At 42.8% G+C, this 25465-nt stretch overlaps 1 protein-coding gene across 4 annotated transcripts in view; it reads right to left on the reverse strand.

Moving 5' to 3' along the window:
* shroom4 (shroom family member 4) overlaps positions 1-24628 on the reverse strand; it is a 106657-nt gene extending 82029 nt beyond the window's left edge. For 2 of the 4 annotated variants that reach the window (XM_033030567.1, XM_033030569.1), the window contains exon 1: positions 24356-24628. In XM_033030567.1, the coding sequence (XP_032886458.1) occupies positions 24356-24481 (126 nt within the window). In that variant the 5' untranslated portion in view covers positions 24482-24628. The remainder of the gene's footprint in view (positions 1-24355) is intronic. The other 2 variants (XM_033030570.1, XM_033030566.1) reach the window with 1 other exon arrangement.
* Between the last annotated feature and the right edge of the window lie 837 nt (positions 24629-25465).

A 25465-nucleotide genomic window follows, 5' to 3' on the forward strand; every position in this document is an offset into this window, starting at 1 on the left:
AATGGAATACCCCTGCTCCTTTTTCCTATGTTTCTATAAGTGGGTGCACCTTAACCAATTAGAGCAAGTTGGACTGTAGAGACAAAAGCCCAAATGTTCTCTTATCTCAAGTTACTTTAGAGAACATAGAATACAGACACAAAGTGCTGGACTAACTCAGTAGAGCACAGGAACAGGCTCTTCAGTCCACAATATCAGAGCCAAATGGTTTTAACTGTCTACTCTGTGCCTCTCATAATGTTATATACTTCTATCAGATCTGCCCATAACCTCCGGCATTACAAAGAAAATCTAAGTCTGTCCAACCTCTCCATCTAGCTAAAATCCCTTAATCCAGGCATCATTCTGGTAAATCTCTGCACCTTTTCCAAAGCCTCCACATCCTCCCTGTAATGGGGTGACCAAAATGGAAGCCATTCTGTTATTTTGTACACCACTATAGACCAAGGCAAAAGAACCAGATTAACTGAATAAATAAATGGTAGTTACCATTTGAGTAGCACTCATAATTACTCATTCCAAAAATCTAGACCCATCAACGATCCAAATGACTGATAATACAATGAAAAATGTAAGGATATACACAGATACACATGTGTAAAATCAAACATACACTTTCCACAAAAAGGCATTTTTGGCCAGAAATTGCATTATTTCACCTCACAAAGGAAGGTCGCACTATTCTTTAAAAAGGCTTTTTTTCCCCCCACAGCTTTTAATTAGGCACCTGAAAATGATTCTGCTGAGCAACTAACAATTTTCACTACATAGTTTAGTGAAATACTTCAAAAGTGTGAAAAAAATTCAGGTTTGGTATCTTGAATTTTCTTATTAACCGTTCAACCTCCAAGGGCGATGGACTGTTGCGAGTGGGACAACAAAGTGGAGTCTAACTCCGATTCACCCAAACGTGTTCATTACATCTCTACTTCTGCCAAATTCAGGTGAATCAGAACTAGAAGCTAAGAATATAGCCCGACAAAAAAAATCTAATATTTCAATAAACTTTCACTTTAAAGTAATAAATGGTATACAAGGCAGCAACAGCATAATAAAACACACAGTTGTGCTCATTTATATACAAACACACTTAAAAATTAAGAAGGCTTTGTTTCTGAAGGGAGGAAAATAAGAGCACGAGAATAACATTGCAAGATTAATTCTCTTCAGAATGCCACACAGACTCCATCCACAACCATATTGTGAACAGTATTGAAAACTTAGCTTGAACAAATTTATAGATGGGGAGATCAAACAAAATATCTGGTACTTCAACAAAACCTTTGCCCCCTGTGGGTACCTTCTCTTCCCTTGTTCCAAGATCTCAAATCTCTACGAACATCCTCATCATTTATCACTTGGCCCGAGTGCCCAACAATAACCCTTGTCTCTTATCACCACAATAATATTCTAACTCTGCATTTTCAATGACATCTATTTCAATCTCGGAACTCCATTTTCATAGCTTTGTCAATATATACTTTAGGCTGAAGAAGGATCTCGAACCGAAACATCACCCATTCATTCTATCCGGAGTCGCTGCCTGTCCCGCTGAGTTACTCCAGCTTTTTGCATCTACCTTCTATGCTTTACAACAGATGCCCCATTATTTGCTTCATGAGACTGAAAAAAATCTTGTCTTCTTTAGCAGGGATAGTCTGAACAAAGACGGTATTAAGCGAGAGATATAAACAAAAAAGATTCCATCCTTGGGCTGAATCGAGTTTGTTGATCTCAGGGTGGAATAAGCCTGCTATAATTGTTTTTGATATCGAAATCAAGAATGCAAATGACAAAATTCTCATTCCTACTGTCTGTAAAATGTATGAGCATGCACATAGCTGTAATTACCTCCAACAGACGAGATCCTGGTCATTTTTGAAGCCAAACACTTGATGGTTCCTGATCCCTTGGAAACATATCCAAACACGAGTCAGTGCATTGATTGACCCCTCTTTCGCATCAGAATCAAGCTTTACTCAAAAGATTTTACAGTATTATAATGACAAAAAAGGCAGCAGCCTGCAATTCAATCTCCACCAACCCCTCTCCTCTTTCCACACTTCCCCTTCCTCTTCATCTCTTCGCTTCCCACCATTGGGGCCCAAAACAATCCTTCCAGGTAAAGCAGCAATCCAATTGTTCTTCCAATTTAATTTACAGCACTTAGTGCTAACATGGTGGTCTCCTCTTCATTGGAGATATCAAACACAAATTGGTGAGTGTTCAAGAAGGAACTGCAGATGCTGGAAGAAGGGGTTCGGCCCGAAACGTCGCCTATTTCCTTCGCTCCATAGATGCTGCTGCACCCGCTGAGTTTCTCCAGCATTTTTGTGTACCTACAAATTGGTGAGTGCCTTGCAGAGCACCTGCATGTAAGCTACCGGGCCTTCTGCAAGGTTCTGCCTGCTACCTTACTGCTCAAGCCCACTGGCACTCTGTGCAATATAGCTGTGCCCTCTTACACTGTTATAACGAAGCCCAACAAAAACTCAAGGAGCAGCACTTGATCATCCTTAAGGGCAGCCTATCAGATATGATACCAAGTTCTGCAAACTTTATATAACTCGCTCTTTCTATTTTACCTGGACTAGTCTAATCTGCTGCAGGTCATCCATGTACAATCTTGGCTCAGATTTTCTCCCTCCATTAGCAAGCTGTAACCTGCTGGGAATATCCTTTACTTCTGAATTTTACACATGTTCCTTTGATTGTGTTATTTCTTTCTACATGCACTTGTTTCATAGTTTATACATCCATGTTCTCTCTCTTTCTTTAACTGCCCCCATAAATCTATCAATCAGGTAACTTCATCAATTGCTTATTCCATCAGCATTCCCAGCCTCTCCCTATCAAACATATTTGTTGTCCTATCCATCTTTCTCCCACCTTCTATGTAACTCAAAACTAACTTGGTTTCTCTCCTTCCTAGCTCTGATGAACCTTTGAGCCTGGAAACATTAACTCTTTCTCTCCATATAGTCGTTGAATAACCTGCTGACTATTTCTGGCAATTTCTGGTTTTAATTTGGGCATTAAATCTGACTTGGCTCTTCTGAAGAGAAACCCCAACTAGTTAAAGTCTCCAACTGTCCATCAGAATCACAGTACTCTCATTCTCCAAGAATTTATGTTATTCTCTTCTAGAATATGTCGCTGACCTGGTTTCCAACATCCTGTCAGGTTTCAGTCCTGCATTGTTTGACCCACAAAAGAAAGTCTGCAGATAAACACTAAAAGCTGGAATAACTCAGCAAGTCAGGCAGCATCTCTGGAGAAAAGGAATAGGTGGCACTTGTGGCCGGAACCCCAGTAATTTGCATGCTTAATTGGTACACGTGACAGTAAAAGACCTTTGAAACCTATTCCTTTTCTCCAGAGATGCTGTCTGAGCTGCTGAATTACTCAATCATTTTGTGTCTATCTTCGATATAAACCAGCATCCACAGTTCCTCACTACTCAAAAAAAGCCTGCATGTTCAGAATTTTTTTTGCCATCATCTTTCATCCTTGTCCTCCAGTTATTCACAGTTCAGCCACTGGAAACAGGATTAGCTCATTTTTATGTAATTCATTTAAATAGTTTTGGACTTTATAATGCCCCTTTCAAATCTTCTCGGCTCTAAGTAGAACAGCGGATGCACTGCATGCAGAGAAGGAATGGCAAGGTATGCAGGCTTACCAGTTTCAGCCATCACTCAGTTGGTTGCACGCTTACCTCCCAGTTGGATGGTTATCAGTACAGGTTTCACTCCAGAGACTTGGGAAGAAAATGCTATATTTGATGAAACCATACAGCATTAAGGAACATCAGAATTGCTCCTTTCAATTGAGCCTAGTCTAGCCCATCAGGTAGATTGAGAATATACTGCGACTGTCCTTTACAAAACAGCAGGGAATAATTCTCAATGTCTTACCTTATTATTGTCTCTCACGCATCATCAGCATAAGTTATGATCTTGAGAATTATTCTCTATTGTTTTTTGTTAAATCAGATTACCAGATTGTCAGGTTGCCCTTCATGTTAGTTTTTTTGTACTCAATATGGAGCTACATTTCCTACATTACAAATGTACTTTGAATATCCGATAGTTGTGAAAAATGCATATTCTTCTCATTGCCCTTTTCCATTTTATCTTCTTGCATCCAAGAATATTAACTCAGATCCCTTTAAATCATCCCTGTGATTTTTGCCACAATTTCATAGCTCCGTGTGAATATTTGAATCTATAGATCATTAATCTCATTTGCAACACTATGTACATTCATACAATTGTGCCTAATCTATCTGATCTCTTGTACATAAACAGAGTGAATATATTCTGGCATTAAGGTGTAGGTGTTACTTGGCCCTCCTCAGGTCAAGCAGACCTGGGAGCAGTCCCAAGAGTGGGACTGTCATATGTTAATAAAATGGAACGGCTGGGCTTATTGAAGGGGATCTTATTGAAATATAAGATTATTTAGGGTTTGGACACGCTAGAGACAGGAAACGTGTTCCGATGTTGGGGCGTCCAGAACCAGGGGCCACAGTTTAAGAATAAGGGGTGGGCCATTTAGAACGGAGATGAGGAAAAACCTTTTCACACAGACGGTTGTGAATCTGTGAAATTATCTGCCTCAGAAGGCAGTGGAGGCCGATTCTCTGGATGCTTTCAGGAGAGAGTTAGATAGAACTCTTAAAGATCGCAGAATCAGGGGATATGGGGGAGGAGGCAGGAACGGGGTACTGATTGTGGATGATCAGCCATGATCACTGTGAATGGTGGTGCTGGCTCGAAGGGCCGAATGGCCTATTCCTGCACCTATTGTCTATTGACCTCAGAACCACCAAGAAATCACAGGCTTTTTTCTTCTTCGTACATTTTTGTTTTAAAATATAAAAATGGAAACTGCCACATTAAAGTAAATGAGATGGGTGCACTATTTACCGTGAATCATAATGTTCTAAGACTAGAGAGGAAAAGGGGGATTGACATCTGCATTGTATGAATTTGAAAGAAGACACAAGCGGAAGTTCCCCATTGGCAATGAGGATTTGTATAGGTTCCTGTGATTAATCAGAACTTTCTTCTCACGCATTCAGATTTTTGTGCTCAAATCTCTGGAGTGAGACTTGAATTTCCAACCAACTAGCTCCGTTGAAAGTGCCACCAGCTGAACAGTAAGGAGGGACAGTATTGATCAAAGATACCATTATGGCACTGGAGGGAGATGGTGCGATAACAACAAAAAAAACATAGAGCAAAACTAAGCAGGCGCTGGATAAAGAGGAAACACTGGAAATAGTCAGCAGATCAGACAGCTGCTGCAGAGAAAGAGAAACAGACCTATGAAAGATTCAGAGAAGATCTGATAAAAAAACATAATGGACACAAAGTATTTACTGTTTCTCTCTGCACAGATGCTGCCCACCTGACATGTGGAGCCCAGCCGTTTGGGCTTTCTTCGTGACACAGGAGCACTTCAACTCAATGCGACTCTCAGTGCAACCTCATGTAATAACAAGTAACCCAAAACTCTCTCTATATATATATATATATATATATCTATATCTATATCTATATCTATATCTATATCTATATATAGAGTTTTGGGTTACTTGTAGCAAAGCTCCATCACCAAATTCCTCACAGAACGTATAAGTACTATAAAAAAAACACACAATGCCGGAGTAACCTAGCGGTACGGCAGCAACTCTGGATAACATGGATAGGTGGCATTTTGGGTCATGACGCTTTTTTCAGACTAATTAATAAGCATTTTACATCAGGGATAGTATCAAAACAAAAGATGAAGCATACAAATTAGCCAGAAAAAGCAGCCTACCAGAGGACTGGGAGAAATTCAGTCCAGCAGAGGAGGACAAAGGGCTTAATTAGGAAAGGGAAAATAGATTATGAAAGAAAACTGGCAGGGAACATAAAAACTGACTGCAAATGTTTTTATAGATATGTGAAGAGAAAAAGATAGTTAAAACAAATGTAGGTCCCTTGCAGTCAGAAACAGGTGAATTGATCATGGGGAACAAGGACATGGCAGACCAATTGAATAACTACTTTGGTTCTGTCTTCACTAAGGAAGACATAAATAATCTGCCAGAAATAGCAGGGGACTGGGGGTCAAATGAGATGGAGGAACTGAAATCCAGGTTAGCCAGGAAGTGGTGTTAGGTAAATTGAATGGATTAAAGGCCAATAAATCCCCAGGGCCAGACAGGCTGCATCCCAGAGTACTTAAGGAAGTAGCCCCAGATAGTGGATGCATTAGTGATAATTTTTCAAAACTCTTTAGATTCTGGAGTAGTTCCTGAGGATTGGAGGGTAGCTAATGTAACCCCACTTTTTAAAAAGGGAGGGAGAGAGAAAACGGGGAATTACAGACCAGTTAGTCCAACATCGGTAGTGGGGAAACTGCTAGAATCAGTTATTAAAGATGGGATAGCAGCACATTTGGAAAGTGGTGAAATCATTGGACAACGTCAGCATGGATTTATGAAAGGTAAATCATGTCTGACGAATCTTATAGAATTTTTCAAGGGTGTAACTAGTAGAGTAGATAAGGGAGAACCAGTGGATGTGTTATATCTGGAATTTCAGAAGGCTTTCAACAAGGTCCCACATAAGAGATTAGTATACAAACCTAAAGCACACGGTATTGGGGGTTCAGTATTGATGTGGATTGGGAACTGGCTGGCAGACAGGAAGCAAAGAGTAGGAGTAAACGGGTCCTTTACACAATGGCAGGCAGTGACTAGTGGGGTACCGCAAGGCTCAGTGCTGGGACCCCAGCTATTTACAATATATATTAATGATTTGGACGAGGGAATTGAATGCAACATCTCCAAGTTTGCGGATGACACGAAGCTGCAAGGTGACTTGGATAGGCTGGGTGAGTGGGCAAATGCATGGCAGATGCAGTATAATGTGGATAAATGTGAGGTTATCCACTTTGGTGGCAAAAACAGGAAAGTAGACTATTATCTGAATGGTGGCCGATTAGGAAAGGGGGAGATGCAACGAGACCTGGGTGTCATGGTACACCAGTCATTGAAAGTAGGCATGCAGGTGCAGCAGGCAGTGAAGAAAGCGAATGGTATGTTAGCATTCATAGCAAAAGGATTTGAGTATAGAAGCAGCGAGGTTCTACTGCAGTTGTACAGGGTCTTGGTGAGACCACACCTGGAATATTGCGTACAGTTTTGGTCTCCTAATCGGAGGAAAGACATTCTTGCCATGGAGGGAGTACAGATAAGGTTCACCAGACTGATTCCTGGGATGTCAGGACTTTCATATGAAGAAAGACTGGATAGACTCGGCTTGTACTTGCTAGAATTTAGAAGATTGAGGGGGGATCTTATAGAAACTTACAAAATTCTTAAGGGGTTGGACAGGCTAGATGCAGGAAGATTGTTCCCGATGTTGGGGAAGTCCAGAACAAGGGGTCACAGTTTAAGGATAAGGGGGAAATCTTTTAGGACCGAGATGAGGAAAACATTTTTCACACAGAGAGTGGTGAATCTGTGGAATTCTCTGCCACAGAAGGTAGTTGAGGCCAGTTCATTGGCTATATTTAAGAGTTAGATGTGGCCCTTGTGGCTAAAGTGATCAGGGGGTATGGAGAGAAGGCAGGTACAGGATACTGAGTTGGATGATCAGCCATGATCATATTGAATGGCCGTGCAGGCTCGAAGGGCCGAATGGCCTACTCCTGCACCTATTTTCTATGTTTCTATGTAGCCAAAACTAGTTCCAACATCCTATTTGAAATTCACTGATGATACCAACTTTGTTGAATGAATAACCAGTAATGATGAGTCAGACTGCAGGAGGGAGAGTGATAATCTGATTGAATGGTGCCAGAACAACAACCTTGCTCTCAATGTCAGCAAGACCAAGGAGCTGATTGATGACTTTAGAAGCAGAAAGCAGAGGATCCAGAAACCGGTCTTCATCAATGGGTTGGCGATGGAGAGAGTTAACAACTTCAAATTCTCATGGGAGGGCATATCTCTGAAAATATGCATAACAATTTAATGGTAGAATTGCTGCCTTAAGGGCCTGTCCCACTTGCGTGTCCTTGGCACGCAAATTACGCGACCTCGTGGTTGCGTTGAGGCGCACGGGCATCATATGGCCGCGCTGGGCCGGTCCCACTGAGAAGCGGGGAAGGGTATGTAGTTGTGCGCGACATCGCGCGGGGCTCTGAAATTTTTGTAGCGAACAAAATCTTCGTGCACCAATGGCCTGTCGCGGAACTGACGGCCAAAGTGGGACAGGCCCAAGACCCTGGCGCGACACAACGTCTCACCTTCAACAGCAGCAGAAGCAGGCAAACGATCGCCGAGCTCGGCCTGGGGCTCACGGCCGTTATGGTCCGGATCCGCCCCCACTTCTACTCCTAGAGCGGGGCCAAGAAAATTGAAGATAGACACAAAATGCTGGAGTAACTCAGCGGGACCGGCAGCATCTCTGGAGAGAAGCAATGGGTGACGTTTCGGGTCAAGACCCTTCTTTCAGACTGAAGAAGAGTCTCGACACGAAACATCACCCACTCCTTCTCTCCAGAGATGCTGCCGGTCCCGGTGAGTTACTACTGCATTTTGCGTCCATCTTCAAATGGCGTTGCGCGCTCCAGATGGCTGTGCGGTCGAATGAAGTCGCACGCGACCTTCGTGGGACCGTCGCGCCTCAACGCGACCACGAGGTCACGTAATTAGCGTGCCAAGGACACGTAAGTGGGACAGGCCCTTTACAGTACCAGAGACCTGGGTTCAATCCCGACTACGGATGCTGCCTGTACGGAGTTTATACGTTCTCCCTGTGACTGATTGGGTTTTCGCCGGGTGCTCCGGTTTCCACCCACTCCAAAATTGGTTAAAATTGTAAGTTATCCCCAGTGTGTAGAGTAGTGTTGGCATACGGGATTATCGCTGTTTAGCACAGACTCGGTGGGCTGAAGGGCCCCTTTCCACGCAGCATCTCTAAAGTCTAAAACTTGCCTGGGTCATGCACATTCGTGCAATCATAAAGAAAGCTCATCAAAAGCTCTAGTTCGTAAGAAGATTAAAGAAATTCAGTGAGTCAACAAATATTTTCTTGACCTGTTATCAGTGTACGGTAGGGAGCATAGTGACTGGTTGCATCACAGCCTGGTTTACCAACTGGAGTGGCCTGGAACAAAGGAGATTACAGAGGGTGATAGACACATCCGATCAATCACAGGTATTGACCTCCTCACCATTGATGTGATCAATAAGAGGCGCTGCCTCAAAAGATGGCCAGTATTATCAATAAACCCCCCCTGGCCATGCTCTCATTTCACCCCAACATCAGGAAGAAGGTATGAAAACTTGAAGGCCTGAAATGAAGGCCTGAAAACTGTGACCATTAGGTTTCTTCTCAACAGCCATCAGGTTCTTCAACACTAACCTCAACTATGACCTAAGGAATGTCTTTGGTTGTACTGAAGCCTTGAGGTGGGTTTTTGCGCTAATATTGGGAGTTATTAAATTATTGAATTTTTGTTATTATATATTATCTCTGTGTATTGTGTTTACAAACCTGCTGTGCTGCTGCAGCAAGTAAAAACATTGTTCCACTGTCAGTAGATATGAAAATTAAACATTTCACTCTTGACTCGTGAATGATTCTCCCCTTCACCTTTCTCATGTGACATCATTATATTATGCAATAGCTGTGCACAATCTTCCAACTCACCACTTTAAATTAGAATAACACTTACCACAAAGCCACTATTGGCAGTTCAGAAAAACACAAGTATATTTTTGGTATGTTGGTCAGTGGTAACCGTGGGCAAAAAATTCAGGCTTTAGACAGAGTTACAGATCACAAAAATAAGGATGCTTTGCTTGCATCTAGCTGGCCAAATGTGGGCTCAACATTTCAGAAAGGATGTCATAACCTTAGAGAAGCTATTCTGAAGATTTAAGAGAAAGGTACCAAAGATAAAGGACTTTTATTTAGGATCTATTTTTCTCCTCTCAACCACATCCTCCTGCCTTCTCCCTGTAACCTATGACACCCGCACTAATCAAGAACATATTATTCTCTGCTTTAAAAATACCCCATTACTTGGCCTCCAGAGCTGTCTGTGGCAATGAATTCCACACCACTGTCTGGCTAAAGAAATTCCTCCTATTTCTTATCCAAAAGTACGCCCTTTTATTCTGAGATTGTGCCCTCTGGTCCGAGCCTCTCCCAGTACTGAAAATATCCGCAACATATCCACTCTATCTTGTTCTTTGTAACGAAGTTTTAGATCCAAGGTTATGTACATCAGTTTAACCATATGATACTCAATCAATGAAACCTGGACTTGTTTAATCACCCCGACAATCAAGTAAACCAATTGACTCCATTTAAACTTCACACTACTTAACTTAACAAACCTAAGCATCGGCAAGGCCAGCAGCATAATCAAGGAAGAGACTCACCCCCGATCATTCCGTCTTCTCCTCTCCCATCAGACAAGAGGTATAGAAGTGCGAAAACACGTACCTCCAGCTTTCGGTGTGTAGGAAGTTTAAATTCCATTTGGAATATTTTGGAGGACCAAGAAACCAAGAACCAAGAAGGAACTGCAGATACTGGTTTACAACGCACAGCACAACAGGCAGTATCTCTGGAGAGAAGGAATGGGTGATATTGCGGGTCTTCTCTCCGGAGATGTTACCTGTCCTGCAGAGTTACCTCAGCATTTTGTATCTACCTCCAGATTCAGGGAGTTTCTTTCCAGCTGTTATCCAACAACTGAACCATCCTATCAATAATTAGAGAGCGGTCCCGAGCTATTATCTGCTTCATTGGAGACCCTTGAACTATCTTTCATTGGACTTTATCTTGCACTAAACATTATTCCCTTTATTGTGTATCTGTACACTGTGGACAGCTTGATTGTAATCATGGACACCGACTGGTTAGCATGCAACAAAAAGCTTTATACTGTAGGTACACAAAATTGCTGGGGAAACTCAGCGGGTGCAGCAGCATCTATGGAGCGAAGGAAATAGGCGACGTTTCGGGCCGAAACGAAACCCCGGGAAGAAGGGTTTCGGCCCGAAACGTCGCCTATTTCCTTCGCTCCATAGATGCTGCTGCACCCGCTGAGTTTCCCCAGCAATTTTGTGTACCTTCGATATTCCAGCATCTGCAGTTCCCTTTTGAACAGCTTTATACTGTACCTTGGTTCACATGAACTAAACAACTGAACATGCTTGGTAACCTCACCATTTCAGGAACTGTGAAACTGAACGTTTGCTACATTTCTAAATCTATGCTTAACTTGCATAGAAGACAACAGTCTTCTGTGGCGGTATATTATGTGAAAAAAAACTGGAGAATTGGCTAATTATTGTAAGGTGCAAATAAATAAGCTGTAAATTATTTTGGGATCAACCAGATAAACTGCCTGAAATTTTATCATCCATTACTTTGCCATGTACAAAGATTTCATGTTTTTAAATGTTTCTATTTTCTATGTTTCTCTATAATCAAGGGATATGAGGGGGGGGGGGGGGGGAGGGAGGCACGGGGTATTGATTGGGGACGATCAGTCATGATCACAATGAAGGGTGGTGCTGGCTCGAAGGGCCGAATGGCCTCCTCTTTCACCTATTTTCGATGTTTCTCTATGTTTAAAGTTGAATGTAAAGGCCTTGGGCAAGATCATTACCTGCTTATACGTTCACCATTGTAGATTCACCTACAATAATATCTCGGAGCATGATTAATCCACCAGGATATTCAACACGATGCGAGTTTCCACTCTTTAGCTGAAAACCTAACTAGGAATATATTTGGAAAAAGCAATAACAAAATGGAAATTGGCAGAGGAACAGCGAGACGTAGACCTGTGAGATCAACAATCATTAAACCGAGTGTGTCAATGGTTCACTATCAGCTGCAAATTACATAATTTAAACAGGCATTTTTTTGGCACAAATGGTATTGTATTTTACTCAATGTTTATCAAAACTCAGAGTTATCAGTGGTGAAATTGCCATCTACGATTCACTTTTAGGCAGGAAGGCAGATTACTATCTAAATGGCGTCAAGTTGGGAAAGGGGAAGTACAACGGGATCTGGGGGTCCTTGTTCATCAGTCTATGAAAGTAAGCAAGCAGGTATAGCAGGCAGTGAAGAAAGCGAATGGCATGTTGGCCTTCATAACACGAGGAATCGAATATAGGAGCAAAGAGGTCCTTTGCAGTTGTACAGAGCCCTAGTGAGACCACACCTGGAGTATTGTGTGCAGTTTTGGTCCCCTAATTTGAGGAAGGACATTCTTGCTATTGAGGGAGTGCAGCATAGGTTTACAAGGTTAATTCCCGGGATGGCGGTACTGTCATATGCTGAGAGAATGGAGCAGCTGGGCTTGTACACTCTGGAGTTTAGAAGGATGAGAGGGTATCTAATTGAAACATACAAGGTTGTTAAGGGTTTGGACACGCTAGAGGCAGGAAACATGTTCCCGATGTTGGGGGGAGTCCAGAACCAGGGGCCACAGGTTAAGAATAAGGAGTAAGCCATTTAGAACGGAGACGAGGAAACACTTTTTCTCACAGAGAGTGGTGAGTCTGTGGAATTCTCTGCCTCAGAGGGCGGTGGAGGCAGGTTCTCTGGATGCTTTCAAGAGAGAGCTAGATAGGGCTCATAAAAATAGCTGAGTCAGGGGATATGGGAGAAGGCAGGAACGAGGTACTGATTGGGGATGATCAGCCATGATCACATTGAATGGCAGTGCTGGCTCGCAGGGCCGAATGGCCTTCTCCTGCACCTATTGTCTACAGTAGATAATTCAGCACCATCCCCATCTAACCACGATCTATGCTCCTCACAATTAACAGGCACTAATCTCTCGCCCAATACTTTTTTCCTTTCTTAAAATCTTTTTAGTGTGAAAATTCTCTCTTTTAAAAAGGTTAATTGCAATGAGGCCTGTTTACATATTTTCACAATATAAGAGGGCATTAGGCCCATTTAGTCTGTCAACTCTCTGAGCAATCCTATCAATTCCCCCATTTATTAATTTCTACCCTAATCTTTTTCACATGCTCATCTGTTCCACACTGAATCTCCACCAGCCATCTACTCCAGGGGTAATTTGCATCAATCAGCGCACACTTCAACTAGCAAGCCTTTGGGATGCTTGAGGAAACAGAACTTGTGGGCAATACCCACGCAGACACAGGGAGAACATGCAGACTCCACACAATCAGCAATGGAGGTCTAGAGCAGTAGGCAGCAGCACTACCCGCTACACCACTGTGCCATCTTACTTGATGAATAACCTTCTTCTAACCTCCTGTTTAACTCTTCTTGTTGTCATCATAATCTTGTACCACATCATTTTGTTATCCTGTTAATCTACATTTACTTTCTCAAACTTTTCATAGTATTGAGGAACTTAACATTTATTCTCCCCAGAACTACCTATTTTCCTTTAAATCCATTGACTCCATCTCAGTAAATACCACTCTCACCCCAGAGTTAAGTGGTTATAGATTCAGGTACATCTGCAGAAACTTCTATACAGCCATTCTAATGCTGTACTGAAGAAATACTGCATTATTAGAAATGCCATGTTTATGGTGTAACTTTTAGGGGAGACATTAAACCACAGCTATGTTAGTTCTCTTAGCTGTTCGATGGCCATTGTGGGTGTTCAACAAACATCACTAAAACATAAAACCTTGCCATTATCGCACAGGTGTTTGTGGAAGCTTGCTGGGTCAAAATTGCCTGTCATTTCCTACATTATAACAGTGACAACTGCTGAAAGTATTTGATTTCATCTGGGGAATCCAGTTATTGGAAAATATTTTTTTTATGACTCGACAGAGTTCTCCTCTGATCCATGGTAAACATCAGCTTGATCTAAACTGCACCTTGCTTTGCTATGTTCCAAATCCTTCCCACAAATGTATCCAAAACTACATAGTGTTTCAACAGCACCTAGTTATTTGTCTCCTCATACACAGTATTCTGTGTAAATTCAAGAGTTCCACTTGTCTTTTTTTGTTATGGCACGCCTGCGTGCCTGCTCTGCTGTCTATCTCCTCAAACAGAGTTGTTTTTTTCCCCCAACTCCATTTTACAGTTTAGGATGTTATTTATTTTCCCCACCCTTGAAAAGGTATATATTTTTCTTTCATTCATTTATAGTATTTCAAATGTTAAATGCCAAAAAAAGACACACATCCTTATAGCCAATGGTTCTCAAAGCCAATATTTGATCATCAAAATTAAATGATCATCTTACTGTGGGGAAGAGTCAATGTCCTTAATTACATCACATTTTAATTGTAAAATCTTCCACAAAGTATCCTGCTGGTAGATTGCTAGCATCTTTGCTTTTGCAATAATTGCATCAGATTCTCATAATTTATTTTGAGAATCGAGCCTTACGACTATGGATCCAACTGGCATTTATTTCACTGTTTAAAAAAAAAAGTGAAGTGTTTTGAGAAACAGTGCTGATTTATAACATGCGGGATATTTGAGGGCAGGTTACCAAGTTTTGATCAAAGGAACTAAATACAGTGCCCTCCATAATGTTTGGGACCCATCATTTATTTATTTGCCTCTGTACTCCACAATTTGAGATTTGTAATAGAAAAAGTGCACATTGCCATATTTTAATGATGGCCATTTTTATACATTTTGGTTTCACCATGTAGAAATTACAGCAGTGTTTATACATAGTCCCCCCATTTCAGGGCAGGATAATGTTTGGGCCACAGCAATGTCATGTAAATGAAAGTAGTCATGTTTAGTTTTTAGTTGCATATCCTTTGCATGTAATGACTGCTTGAAGTCTGCGATTCATGGACATCACCAGTTGCTGGGTGTCTTCTCTGGTGATGCTCTGCCAGGCCTGTATTGCTGCCATCTTTAGCTTTTGCTTGTTTTGGGGGCTAGTCCCCTTCAGTTTTCTCTTCAGCACATAAAAGGCATGCTCAATTGGGTTCAGATCTGGTGATTGTCTTGGCCACTCAAGAATTTACCATATTTTTAGCTTTGAAAAACTTCTTTGTTGCTTTAGCAGTATGTTTGGGATAATTGTCTTGCTGTAGAATGAACCTCTGGCCAATGAGTTTTGAGGCATTTGTTTGAACTTGACCAGATTTGATGTGTCTATAAACTTCAGAATTCATTATGCTACTACCATCAGCAGTTGTATCATCAATGAAGAAAGTGAGCCAGTACCTTCAGCAGCCATACATGCCCTACTTTGACAAATGAAGCAACTGACAGAAAGACATTTTCTTGTAAATGAGGAAAACATGTTTTTCTTTCAGCTCTCTATGATGGAATTTCTTACTTCTCTGGTATAAATATTTTCAAATTGTACTCAGGGAAGACTTATTTTGTTCGCCATTGTGTAGAGCATATCTCAAATACCTTAAAACAAGCAATAACTCAAATTTGACAAAATTGTCAGTTGCTTCCTTTTGTCAAATTAGGGCAGCATACATGCCCAGGGCATAACACCCCCTACCACCGTTTCACAGATGAGGTGGTATGCTTTAGATCTTGGGCAGTTCCTTCTCTCCTCCATACTTTGCTTTTGCCATCACTCTAATATAAGTTAATATTTGTTTCATATGTCCACAAGACCTTTTTTCCAGAACTGTGGTTGCTCTTTTAAGTACTTTTTGGCAAATTGTAACCTGGTCATCCTATTTATGCGGCTAACCAGTGGTTTGCATCTTGCAGTGTAGTCTCAGTATTTCTGTTCATGAAGTCTTCTGCGGACAGTGGGGGTCATTGGCAAATCCACACCCGGCTCCTGAAGAGTGTTTCTGATCTGTCGGACAGGTGTTTGGGGATTTTTTTAAATTATAGAGAGAATTCTTCTGTCATCAGCTGTGGAGGTCTTCCTTGGCCTGCCAGTCCCTTTGCAGTTAGTAAGCTCACTAGTGCTCTCATTCTTTTTAATGATGTTCCAAACTGTTGATTTTGGTAAGCCTAAGGTTTGGCTGATGTCTCTAACAATTGTATTCTTGTTTCTGAGTCTCATAATGGCTTCTTTGACTTTCATTGTCACAACTTTGGTCCTTGTGTTGATAAACAGCAATAAATGTTTCCAAAGGTGATGGAAAGACTGGAGGAAAGACTAGGTGCTCTTATACCTGCATTAAGGAGGCATTTAAACACACCTGAGCAATTACAAACATCTGTGAAGCCATGTGTCCCAAGCATTATGGTGCCCTGAAATGGGGGGTGGGGGGGGGGTGGGGGGGGGGGGGGGGGGGGGGGAGAGAAACTATGTGTAAACACAGCTGTAATTTCTACATGGTGAAACCAAAATGTGTAAAAAAATTTAATAAAATCTGACAATGTGCACTTTAACCACATGTGATTTTTTCAATTACAAATCTCAAATTGTAGAGTAGTGAGGCAAATAAATAAATAAATGATGGGTGTTTGTCCCAAACAATATGGAGGGCACTGTACTAAGAGTATCTTAAAAAGAGGAAGTTGTTTAGAGGCACGTAGTTAGTTTGGGAATTCTGATGTTTGGGCTGAGTCAGCCAAAGACGTGGCTTCTCGTGATGGAACAAAGAAAATTGGGTCAGTAAAAAGCATAATTTCAAATTCCTCAGTTCACAAAGCTTGGCCTAATGAAATCTGTTTATTATTCACTAATATTTATATTATGGTTTCAATAAGTGAAATTCATAGGCAGCAGACTAAACCATTAAATATTATTGGGGTTATTCAAAGCCATTAAGGTACAAGAGGGTTCACAGGGAGAAAGATTATGGAGAAGATTTATTCAATCCCAGGTGGTGCCCTGCTCACCAACATCACTGTCTTACTGACCTACTCTCAAAAATTTTCATTTTCAGAATTCCCTTCTGCCTTTTCAAGTCCCTTCCTGGTCTTGGACCTCCCTATCTCTATAACCTTCTCCAATCCCCGAGATCTCTGTAATCCTCCAATCAAGTCTGACACCTCCCCGATTTCCTCCATTCCACACTGGTGGCCAGAACTGTCTGGGTTCCATAATTCCGATCAAAAGATTCTGTTCTTTACCATTCTAAACAAATTCCACTTTTAATATATTTTAGGTAGCTCTTTACCATCAGTCGATAGATAGATAGATAGATAGATAGATAGATAGATAGCCTTTATTGTCATTCAGACCGAAGTCTGAACGAAATTGCAGCAGTCATACATATAATACAATAAAAACAACAATAAACACATATTAACATCCACGACAGTGAGTCCACCCAGCATCTCCTCACTGTGATGGAGGCAAAAGTCTTAGGTCTGCAGTCTCTTCCCTCCTCTTCTCCCTCTGCGCTGAGGCGATACCCCCCGGGTGATGTTACAATCAGTCCCGCGGCTCAAACACCGCGGCCCGGGGTGGTTGAAGCTGCCGCCCACCATTCCTGCAGACACAGCCGCTGGCCCATGCCCGAACCCCGGACTCAGGCCACCACCGCCAGAACACCGTCCCAGCCACCCTCACGTGAGTACCGTACCGTCTTCAGCCTCGGGTTGGGCCGCCCCCGACATGGGCGCCGAACCTCCCCCGGGCCTGGCCGCCCCGACATGGGCGCCGAACCTCCCCCGGGCCGGGCCGCCCCGACATGGGCGTCGCTTCTTCCCCGGGCAGGGCCGCCCCGACATGGGCGTCGCTTCTCCCTCGGGCCGGGCCACCCACGACAACCTCTCACGGGAGCACTGTTCCAGCCCTGAGCCGGACCGCCCTCACGGGAGCGAGCTCAGGGCGAGTCCTGACGGGCTCTGCCTCCGGGGCCTCGAGGTCGCCATTTAGGCCTCGGCGGAGGCAGAGAAGGGGAATACGACAAAAAAGTCGCATTCCCCCGCAGGGAGAGACTGCAAAACCCGTTTCAACCTCCCTCCCCCCCCCACAAAACACAAACTAAGAACCAAAAACTAGACTAACCAAACGAAATAAACAACACAAACAAAACGGGACTGCCGTTTTATCAATTTCTGCCTGATAAAGCTTCTTTGCTGTTTTTTATAAAATGCTCTATAACAGCAAGTAGTTGGTGCATTGAAATAGCAATATTCTTGGCAAAGCTCTTAAACGGGGACAAAGAAATTCAAACTCATCACTTGCTTTTGCCTCAGCTGCAGCTCAATCAAACATTGGCAAGCGGTGGGCTATGTGTCCCCTGTGACATTATGCACAAGCTCAGGTTTACATGGAGTACAATATAAGAGGCCGTTCAAGAGATCACTGTCAGAGCTATGCGTGGAGGCAACAAAGGAGTGGATGAACAAATCAGCAGCAGCTGAATACAGCCAGGTGGGGAAGAAATGTTGATGGAGAATTAAGGAGGAAGTAGCTGAATTCAAGTTCAAATAGGACATCAAAGGTGCAAATCATTTCATTCACCCTCTGGCCATCAAAAGCAACCTGAGCTCTTGGTGCAGTCTGCATGAATTTAACACCTTGTCCCTTAGACATGCAGAACGTTAATTGTCCACAGTGAAATACCTGTGAAGTGAGTCGTAGCATTCAAGTGTTTGTGGAATTGTGGGAAATGGGTGTTGTGACTGTTGTGTTTTTATAGCTCCAATTGTCAGTCATCGAGTCATGCAGCTCGTAATCAAGCACTTTAGCCAAATCGTCCATGCCGATTTAAGATGCCCTATATAAGTGAGTCCCATGTACCCACATTTGGCCTACCCGTTTACCTCTCCAAGTGTCTTTTAAATCTTATTACATTGTACCTGCGCCAAGCAGTTCATACCCACCGCCCCCCCAAGTGAAAAAGTTGCCCCTCAGGTTCCTATTAAATCTTTCCCCTCCCAACTGAAACCCATGTCCTCTGGGCCCACTAGTTTCCGCATCCTGGTCCTCACGTTTCACCCCACCAGTCTTTGCATCTAACACATTATTCTCCGACATTTCCATCGCCACCAGCATGATTCCACCTCCAGTCACTTCCCATCCCCACCACTTTCTGCCTTCTACAGAGACCACTCCTTGGTTTATGCACCCCTTCCCACCCAAACCAGAGAAGATGCAACACCTGTTTCTATACCTCTTCCCTCCCCTCCATCCAAGGACCCCAGGAGTCCTTCCAGGTGAGATGAAACTCCAAATGCACCTCATCTACTGATCAATCACTCTTCCTGATGTGGCCTCCTGTACATCGGCAAGACCAAGCGTAGACTTGGCGACCATTTTGCCAAACACGCGCTGTATCCACCAAGGCCTCCTGGTTACTAAACATTTTAACTCCTCGTCCTATTCCCATAGACATTTCTCTAATTTTAGGTAACTATATCCCCCACCCCCAAAAGAAAGCCCCTGTGCTCCAGTTATTTCCCCCCTCCCACCTACATTCTTTCCTCTCACAATTCACAACTCCTCAATCCTTTTGTCTCACGACTTCTGTTTTTTCATCTCCGCCTTTGCCCAACCATCTGCCTATCAAACCCCCTCCTCATCCGTTTCCACCTATCATCTGTCAAGCTTTGTCCTGCCCCACCTCACTCCCAGCCCCCCACAATCAGCCTGAAGGATCCTGACTCAAAACATCACCAATTCACGTCCTCCAGAAGTGTTGTCTGATCCACTGAGTTACTCCAGCTCTTTGTTTCAGCGCCGTAAGTGGCTGCTATTTGTATATATTTTGGGTATGCAGCAAAGAATTTCACTTTGCCTAGTCACATGAGACCATAAAGTATTCCATTCCAGATACCTTCCTCTGGTTCCTGATTCCCCAATCTTGGTTAAAAGACTCTGTATATTCACACTATTAATTCCCCTCATGATTTTCTACACCTCTGTAAGATCACCCATTAGACTCCTGTACTCCTGGGAATAAAGTCGTAGTTTGCCAAATCTGTCCACATAGCTCAGGCTCTCAAGTCCTGACAAAACATCCTCGTAAATCATCTCTGCACTCGTTCTAGATTAACAACATCCTTCCGATAGCAGTGACAAAAGCTGAACACTATAGTCCAAATGCGGCCTCACCAACGTCTTATACAACTACAACATGACCTCCCAACTTCTATACTCAACAGTCTGACTGATGAAGGCCAATGTACCAAAATCCTTTTTGACCACCCTATCTACCCGAGACTCCACTTTCAAGGAACCATGCACATGCACTCCTAGAACCCTCTGCTCTACAACACTCCCCAGAGCCCTACCATTCGCTGTGTAAGTCCTGCCCATGTTAGACTTTCCAAAATGCAACACCTCACACTTCTCTGTATTAAATTCCATTAACCATTCCTCAGGCCACCTGGCCTATCAATCAGGATCCTGCTGCAATTTTTCACAACCATCTTCACTATCTGCAAACCCATCCATTTTTGTAACATCTGCAAACTTGCTAATCTTGCCGCGTATGTTCTCATCCAAATCATTGATATAGATGACAAACAGTAACGGGCTCAGCACCGAACCCAGAGGCACACCACAAGTCACAGATCAACAGTCAGAGAAGCAACCTTCCACCATCACCCTCCGTTTCCATCCATGATGCCAATTTTCTATTCCTTCAGCTATCTCCCCTTCAATTCCATGCGATCTAATCTTCCAGAGCAGTCTGCCATGCGGAACCTTGTCGAATGCTTTGCTGAAGTCCATATATACATCATCTACAACTCTGCCCTCATCAACCTTTTTGGTCTTCAAAAAACTCAGATTTGGGAGATGCAACCTCCCACGTACAAAACCATGCCGACTATCCTTAATCAGCCCTTGTCCCTCTAAATGCCTGTATATCCTATCCCTCAGAATACTTTCCAGTAACTTTCCAACTACAGATGTTAAGGTCATTGGACTATACTGCCCTAACTAGACAAAAGGAAGCAACTGACAACTTTGTCAAAATTGAGTTATTGCGTGTTTTAGGGTATTTGAGATATGCTCTACACAATGGTGAACAACGTCTTCTTTGAGTACAATTTGAAAATATTTATTCCAGAGAAGAAATTCCATCACAGAGCTGAAAGAAAAACACGTTTTCCTCATTTACAAGAAAACGCCTTTCTGTCAGTTGCTTCCTTGCAGTATAGTGCAGTATAGTTCCCAGCAATTTCCCTGCAGCCCTTCTTGAATAGAGGCGCAACACTTGCCACCCTCCAGTCTTCCGGCACCTCTCCTGTATTTAAAGACGACTTGTAAATTTCAACCAGGGCTCCCTCAATTTCCGCTCTGGTTTCCCACAATGTCCTCAGATATATATGAGCAGACCCTGGAGACCTGTCTAGCTTCATACAATGATACAATACAATGATACAATTTATTTGTTGTCATTTGAACCTCATTGAGGTTCAAACGAAATTTGGTTTCTGCAGTCATACACACGTCATACACGATAGTACCTTTCAGAGCCTCATTGACGGTAACCCTGACTGCTCTCAAGCCACTTCCATTAACTGTCCCAAGTTCCTCCATCCTCTTGTCTTTCTCCTTGGTAAATACAGAGGAGAAATACTCATTGAGGACCTCATGGCCCATCTTCTGTGGCTCCACACAAAGTTGATCGCTTTGTTCCTGAGGGATCCCACCCTCTCTCTAGTTACCCTTATGTATTTATAAAATATCTTGGGATTGCCCTTAATGCTAACGACCAGAGCCATCTCCTGGCCCCTTTTTTCCTTTGCTCCTTAATTCTCGAAACTCCTCCAGGGATACATTTGGTCCCAGCTTCCAGTACTCACATGCCAGATCGGGGTATTCTTGGAACCTTCTCACCCCCAATTGTTTAATTGTCACAAGCATCCTTGGCATGCCAGGACTGCAGAGCTTTGATGTGATCCACTGGCTATGCAGTCATATAGCTGTCTATTGCACACTCCGATTACTGTATTGCATGTTGTCTTGTGCTACATTGTCACCACATCTCACTTTTAGTTAAGTCTGGTGCTGCGCCTAACTTGCCTTCTACACTCATTGTTTCTGGGTTGATTCCCCTGGCTTGATAGTAATATGAGGAGATCGAGAATCTCTCCAAGACAACAATGTCTCCATTACATTTGTACAGCTATATCTTTGTCACATGCCTTCACATCCAAGGTGTCACCACTGACCAGAAACCTAACAAGATCTACTCTGCTTTAAAAGGTCAGAGACTGGGGATTCCACAGACACTAATTTGACGCTACAAACCATTTCTAACAAAACAAACCAGGAGTGTGGTGGAATACCTTCTACTTGCCTAAATGACCAAAGGCCAATATACTCAGCAGCACATCGACAAAACAGACTTCTTGATTGGTACGCCATCCCCTGCACTGAACATTCACTCCCTCCTTTTGCAGAATACCATGACTGCAGTGTACATAGTCTCTTACGATGCAGTATCTTTAATGTATTTTTGTTACAGTATCTCCCAAGTACAGAATCTTTACTACCTTGAAGATAGAGAATGGTAGATGTATGCATGCACCACAATCTGAGTTTCCTTTCCAATTCACAGACCAACTTGATTAGGAATCATAATCTCCTTCCGTCATCAGATTCAGGTTAGTTTATTGTCAAACACACCAGCGGGGGAATGAAATTCCTTGTTCAGATGATGCTCAGAGTAAACAGCATACATGGTAATGATAAATATAGCAAATGCAAAAGAGCAGAATGGTACAAAGACTGTTGTGCCATCTGAAGTGGTTCAAATACAATTAAAGTGCAATAATGGAATAACCAAATTAATTTGAATTTGGTCGGCACAGTGACACAGCTGGTAGAGCTGCGGTCTCATAGCACCAAGGACCCAGGTTCGATCCTAATCCCGGTTACTGTCTTTATGGAGTTTGCACGATCTTCACATGTGTTTCCACTAGGTGCTCCGGTTTCCCCCGGCAAGCGAGGTTTGTAGATTAATTGTCCTCTGTAAAATTTGCTCCTAATGCGCAGGGAATAGATGCAAAAGTGAGATAACATGGAACTTGCTTGAATGCGGGACTGATGGTCAGCATAGACTCGATGGGCCGAAGGGCATGTTTCCTTTCTGAATCTCGAAAGAATGAAAGTACAAGGCAGCATATAGATGTGACTGGTTCAGGAGTTTGAAGTTTTCACTGGGTCAAAATCTTGGAATCTCTGCACTATGGGGATTCATTCACCACATGGTCTTTCAGCAGTTGAATAGTTGGCACACCACCAATTTTTCAATGGTATTTAGAGGTGGGCATTAAATGCAGGTCTGACTAAGAATGGACAAATCTCATTAAAAAAAAAAAGAAAAAGTTATTGGCCGACAGATAGGTCCAGCAGGCGCTTATGAATTCGGGACGGGGGGGCATTAAAAAAAAAAATCAGCCAGCCAAAAGTTCTGAACAAGTTGAAACTTTAATTTAAATCCACTTTGGCCCTTGATAGTCAGTGGTTGTAAAGTGTTTTTTTCTCTCACCAAATTGCCTCTCTTTAATTCAAGATGTAGCGATGTAGATCATAGAGGCATATTATCTCTCCCTTTACACAGCATTGGGTTTTGTCTTCTGGGGATGTTAACTCAAACAGCTTGTAAAGGCTTTTTACTGCCGAGATGAAATCACCGCACATCAGGGACTGAACTTCAACTGGAACGGCACGGCGATGGGGGAGGGGCGAAGGGGTTAATCAGCAACAATGCAGCAGAAAGTGTAACTAAAAGGAGGGAATTAACGTATCCCTTATGTATTAGGCGAAGTAGTGTCCTGACTGCTCTGTGAACCACAGTCGTTGTTTGCTTACTTACTGCCTGGTTTAGTTGTGAAGGAACTGCGGGGAGCTTCAATGGTGAAGGATCGTTAATCATTTACACAGTAAAACATCAGCCGTCTGGCTCCAGCTCCAGCCCCTCTACTCCCCACGCTGAGTAATAAACCTTATAGGAAGTTTACCAAAATGGTAAACAATCCCATTGCAATACCACCGCAATGCAACACATTTAGAATGAAGAAACCCTGCAAATTAATAAAAGGAAACACATCCTTCACCACCTCCACAAATACACCTTAACAAAGCCAGTTATGCAGTTAGTTTTAAAAACATACTTCCTAGCTGCTCCTTTTAAACAAGCGGACTTTGTACAGAAATTAGATTACTTTTCTTTTCCAAAGCAATTTAAAGTGCATTCTCCAAATTCCCCTCCAACAGCGGGCTGTTGCGGACAGCCATGCATGCATGTATGCCGATCACTTACGCATAGTTTGCACTCCGATGTAAAGTATCCCCCACTCTCAACTCGCCATCCCCTCCCCCGAACTCCACTACCCCAGACAAGTCAAAACGTGGTCGAACAACGCAGGAGTGAACTCCTTGCACGCTTTCAGCAAGGAGCTAAATCACGGACACTTTGTCTAACGGGAGCAAAGTCTCAAAGTTTTGTCTTTACCTTCGAGATGGTGAGGGGCTCTCCATGTTCCAGTCCCCCTTTTAGGGTAAAACCCCATGGAGCTCCACCTTGTAACTGAACATGAATGTGTTGGCAGATGCTAACCGCCTCTCTGCTGCGCTCCATAATCTGTGATTGCTCGGGGTTCCATCACATTCCCATTGATTTTTTATTCTTTTTTTCCCCCTACAAACTACTACTTTACATCCATTACGGAAATGACATTGGAACACAACTCGCCCTCTCCTCCAACTGCCTGCTCCGGAATTGACAACCAGCCCAGCAAATCATCAGCTTCCCTCCTGCGAGAGGCGAGCCAATGTAACAGAAGGGAAGGGTCTGGGATTCCGGTGCAAGCCCTTCTCCACTTCACCGCTTTAACTCGTTTGTCGTGTCACCCGTCCCAAGGAAATCTGGAAGTAATCGGATTCATAAAATTGCTTAATCCTTCGACCGAAAAGCACGTGCCTTCAATCTCAGAACAAATTTGAAAATGTTAAAAAGTTTTTTTTGTCTCTATAAATACGCAGAGTTGGTTTCTCACTTTGAATTTTCCTTTGTTGCAGTTTTACCTTTGTTTTATTTTCATGAAACCGTGCGCCACACAATGGGGCCAGTCGGCCCATCAAGTCTGTTCTATCCTTTGAAAGGCCAACAGTTCCACTGCCTAGCATTTAATAAAAACATAATTCCTATTCTGAAATTGAAGTCTTGTGCTGAATGGGCACAACAATCTTTACTTGATCACACTGTTCATGTTTCAAGAACCTCCAGCATGGACGAGGGAGTGCCATAACTAATCTAGATTTGGTTTTCATCCAAGATTTACCCCAGCTACAAAAATATCACCAACACCTTTAGAGTTGAAGATGTTGGCTGTTATTCACTCATTTATTTTGGAAGCAATCTGTGCAGACTAGAATTTATATTTATCTGACGGACCTTTGTGGAGAATAAAATATAAAGAGCCTCCAGCAGAACCAAGTGACAATAAACTAATCTCTAACTAAACTCAAGCTCAAGAAGAAATGTGACAACATACAGTGGAGATAGCCATTCTTCAATTTTATCTGTGGCTGAAGATTGTGGTTGATGTTGCTTACACAATAG

This window comes from Amblyraja radiata, chromosome 12 (assembly GCF_010909765.2).
Source record: "Amblyraja radiata isolate CabotCenter1 chromosome 12, sAmbRad1.1.pri, whole genome shotgun sequence".
Classification (NCBI taxonomy): Eukaryota; Metazoa; Chordata; class Chondrichthyes; order Rajiformes; family Rajidae; genus Amblyraja; species Amblyraja radiata.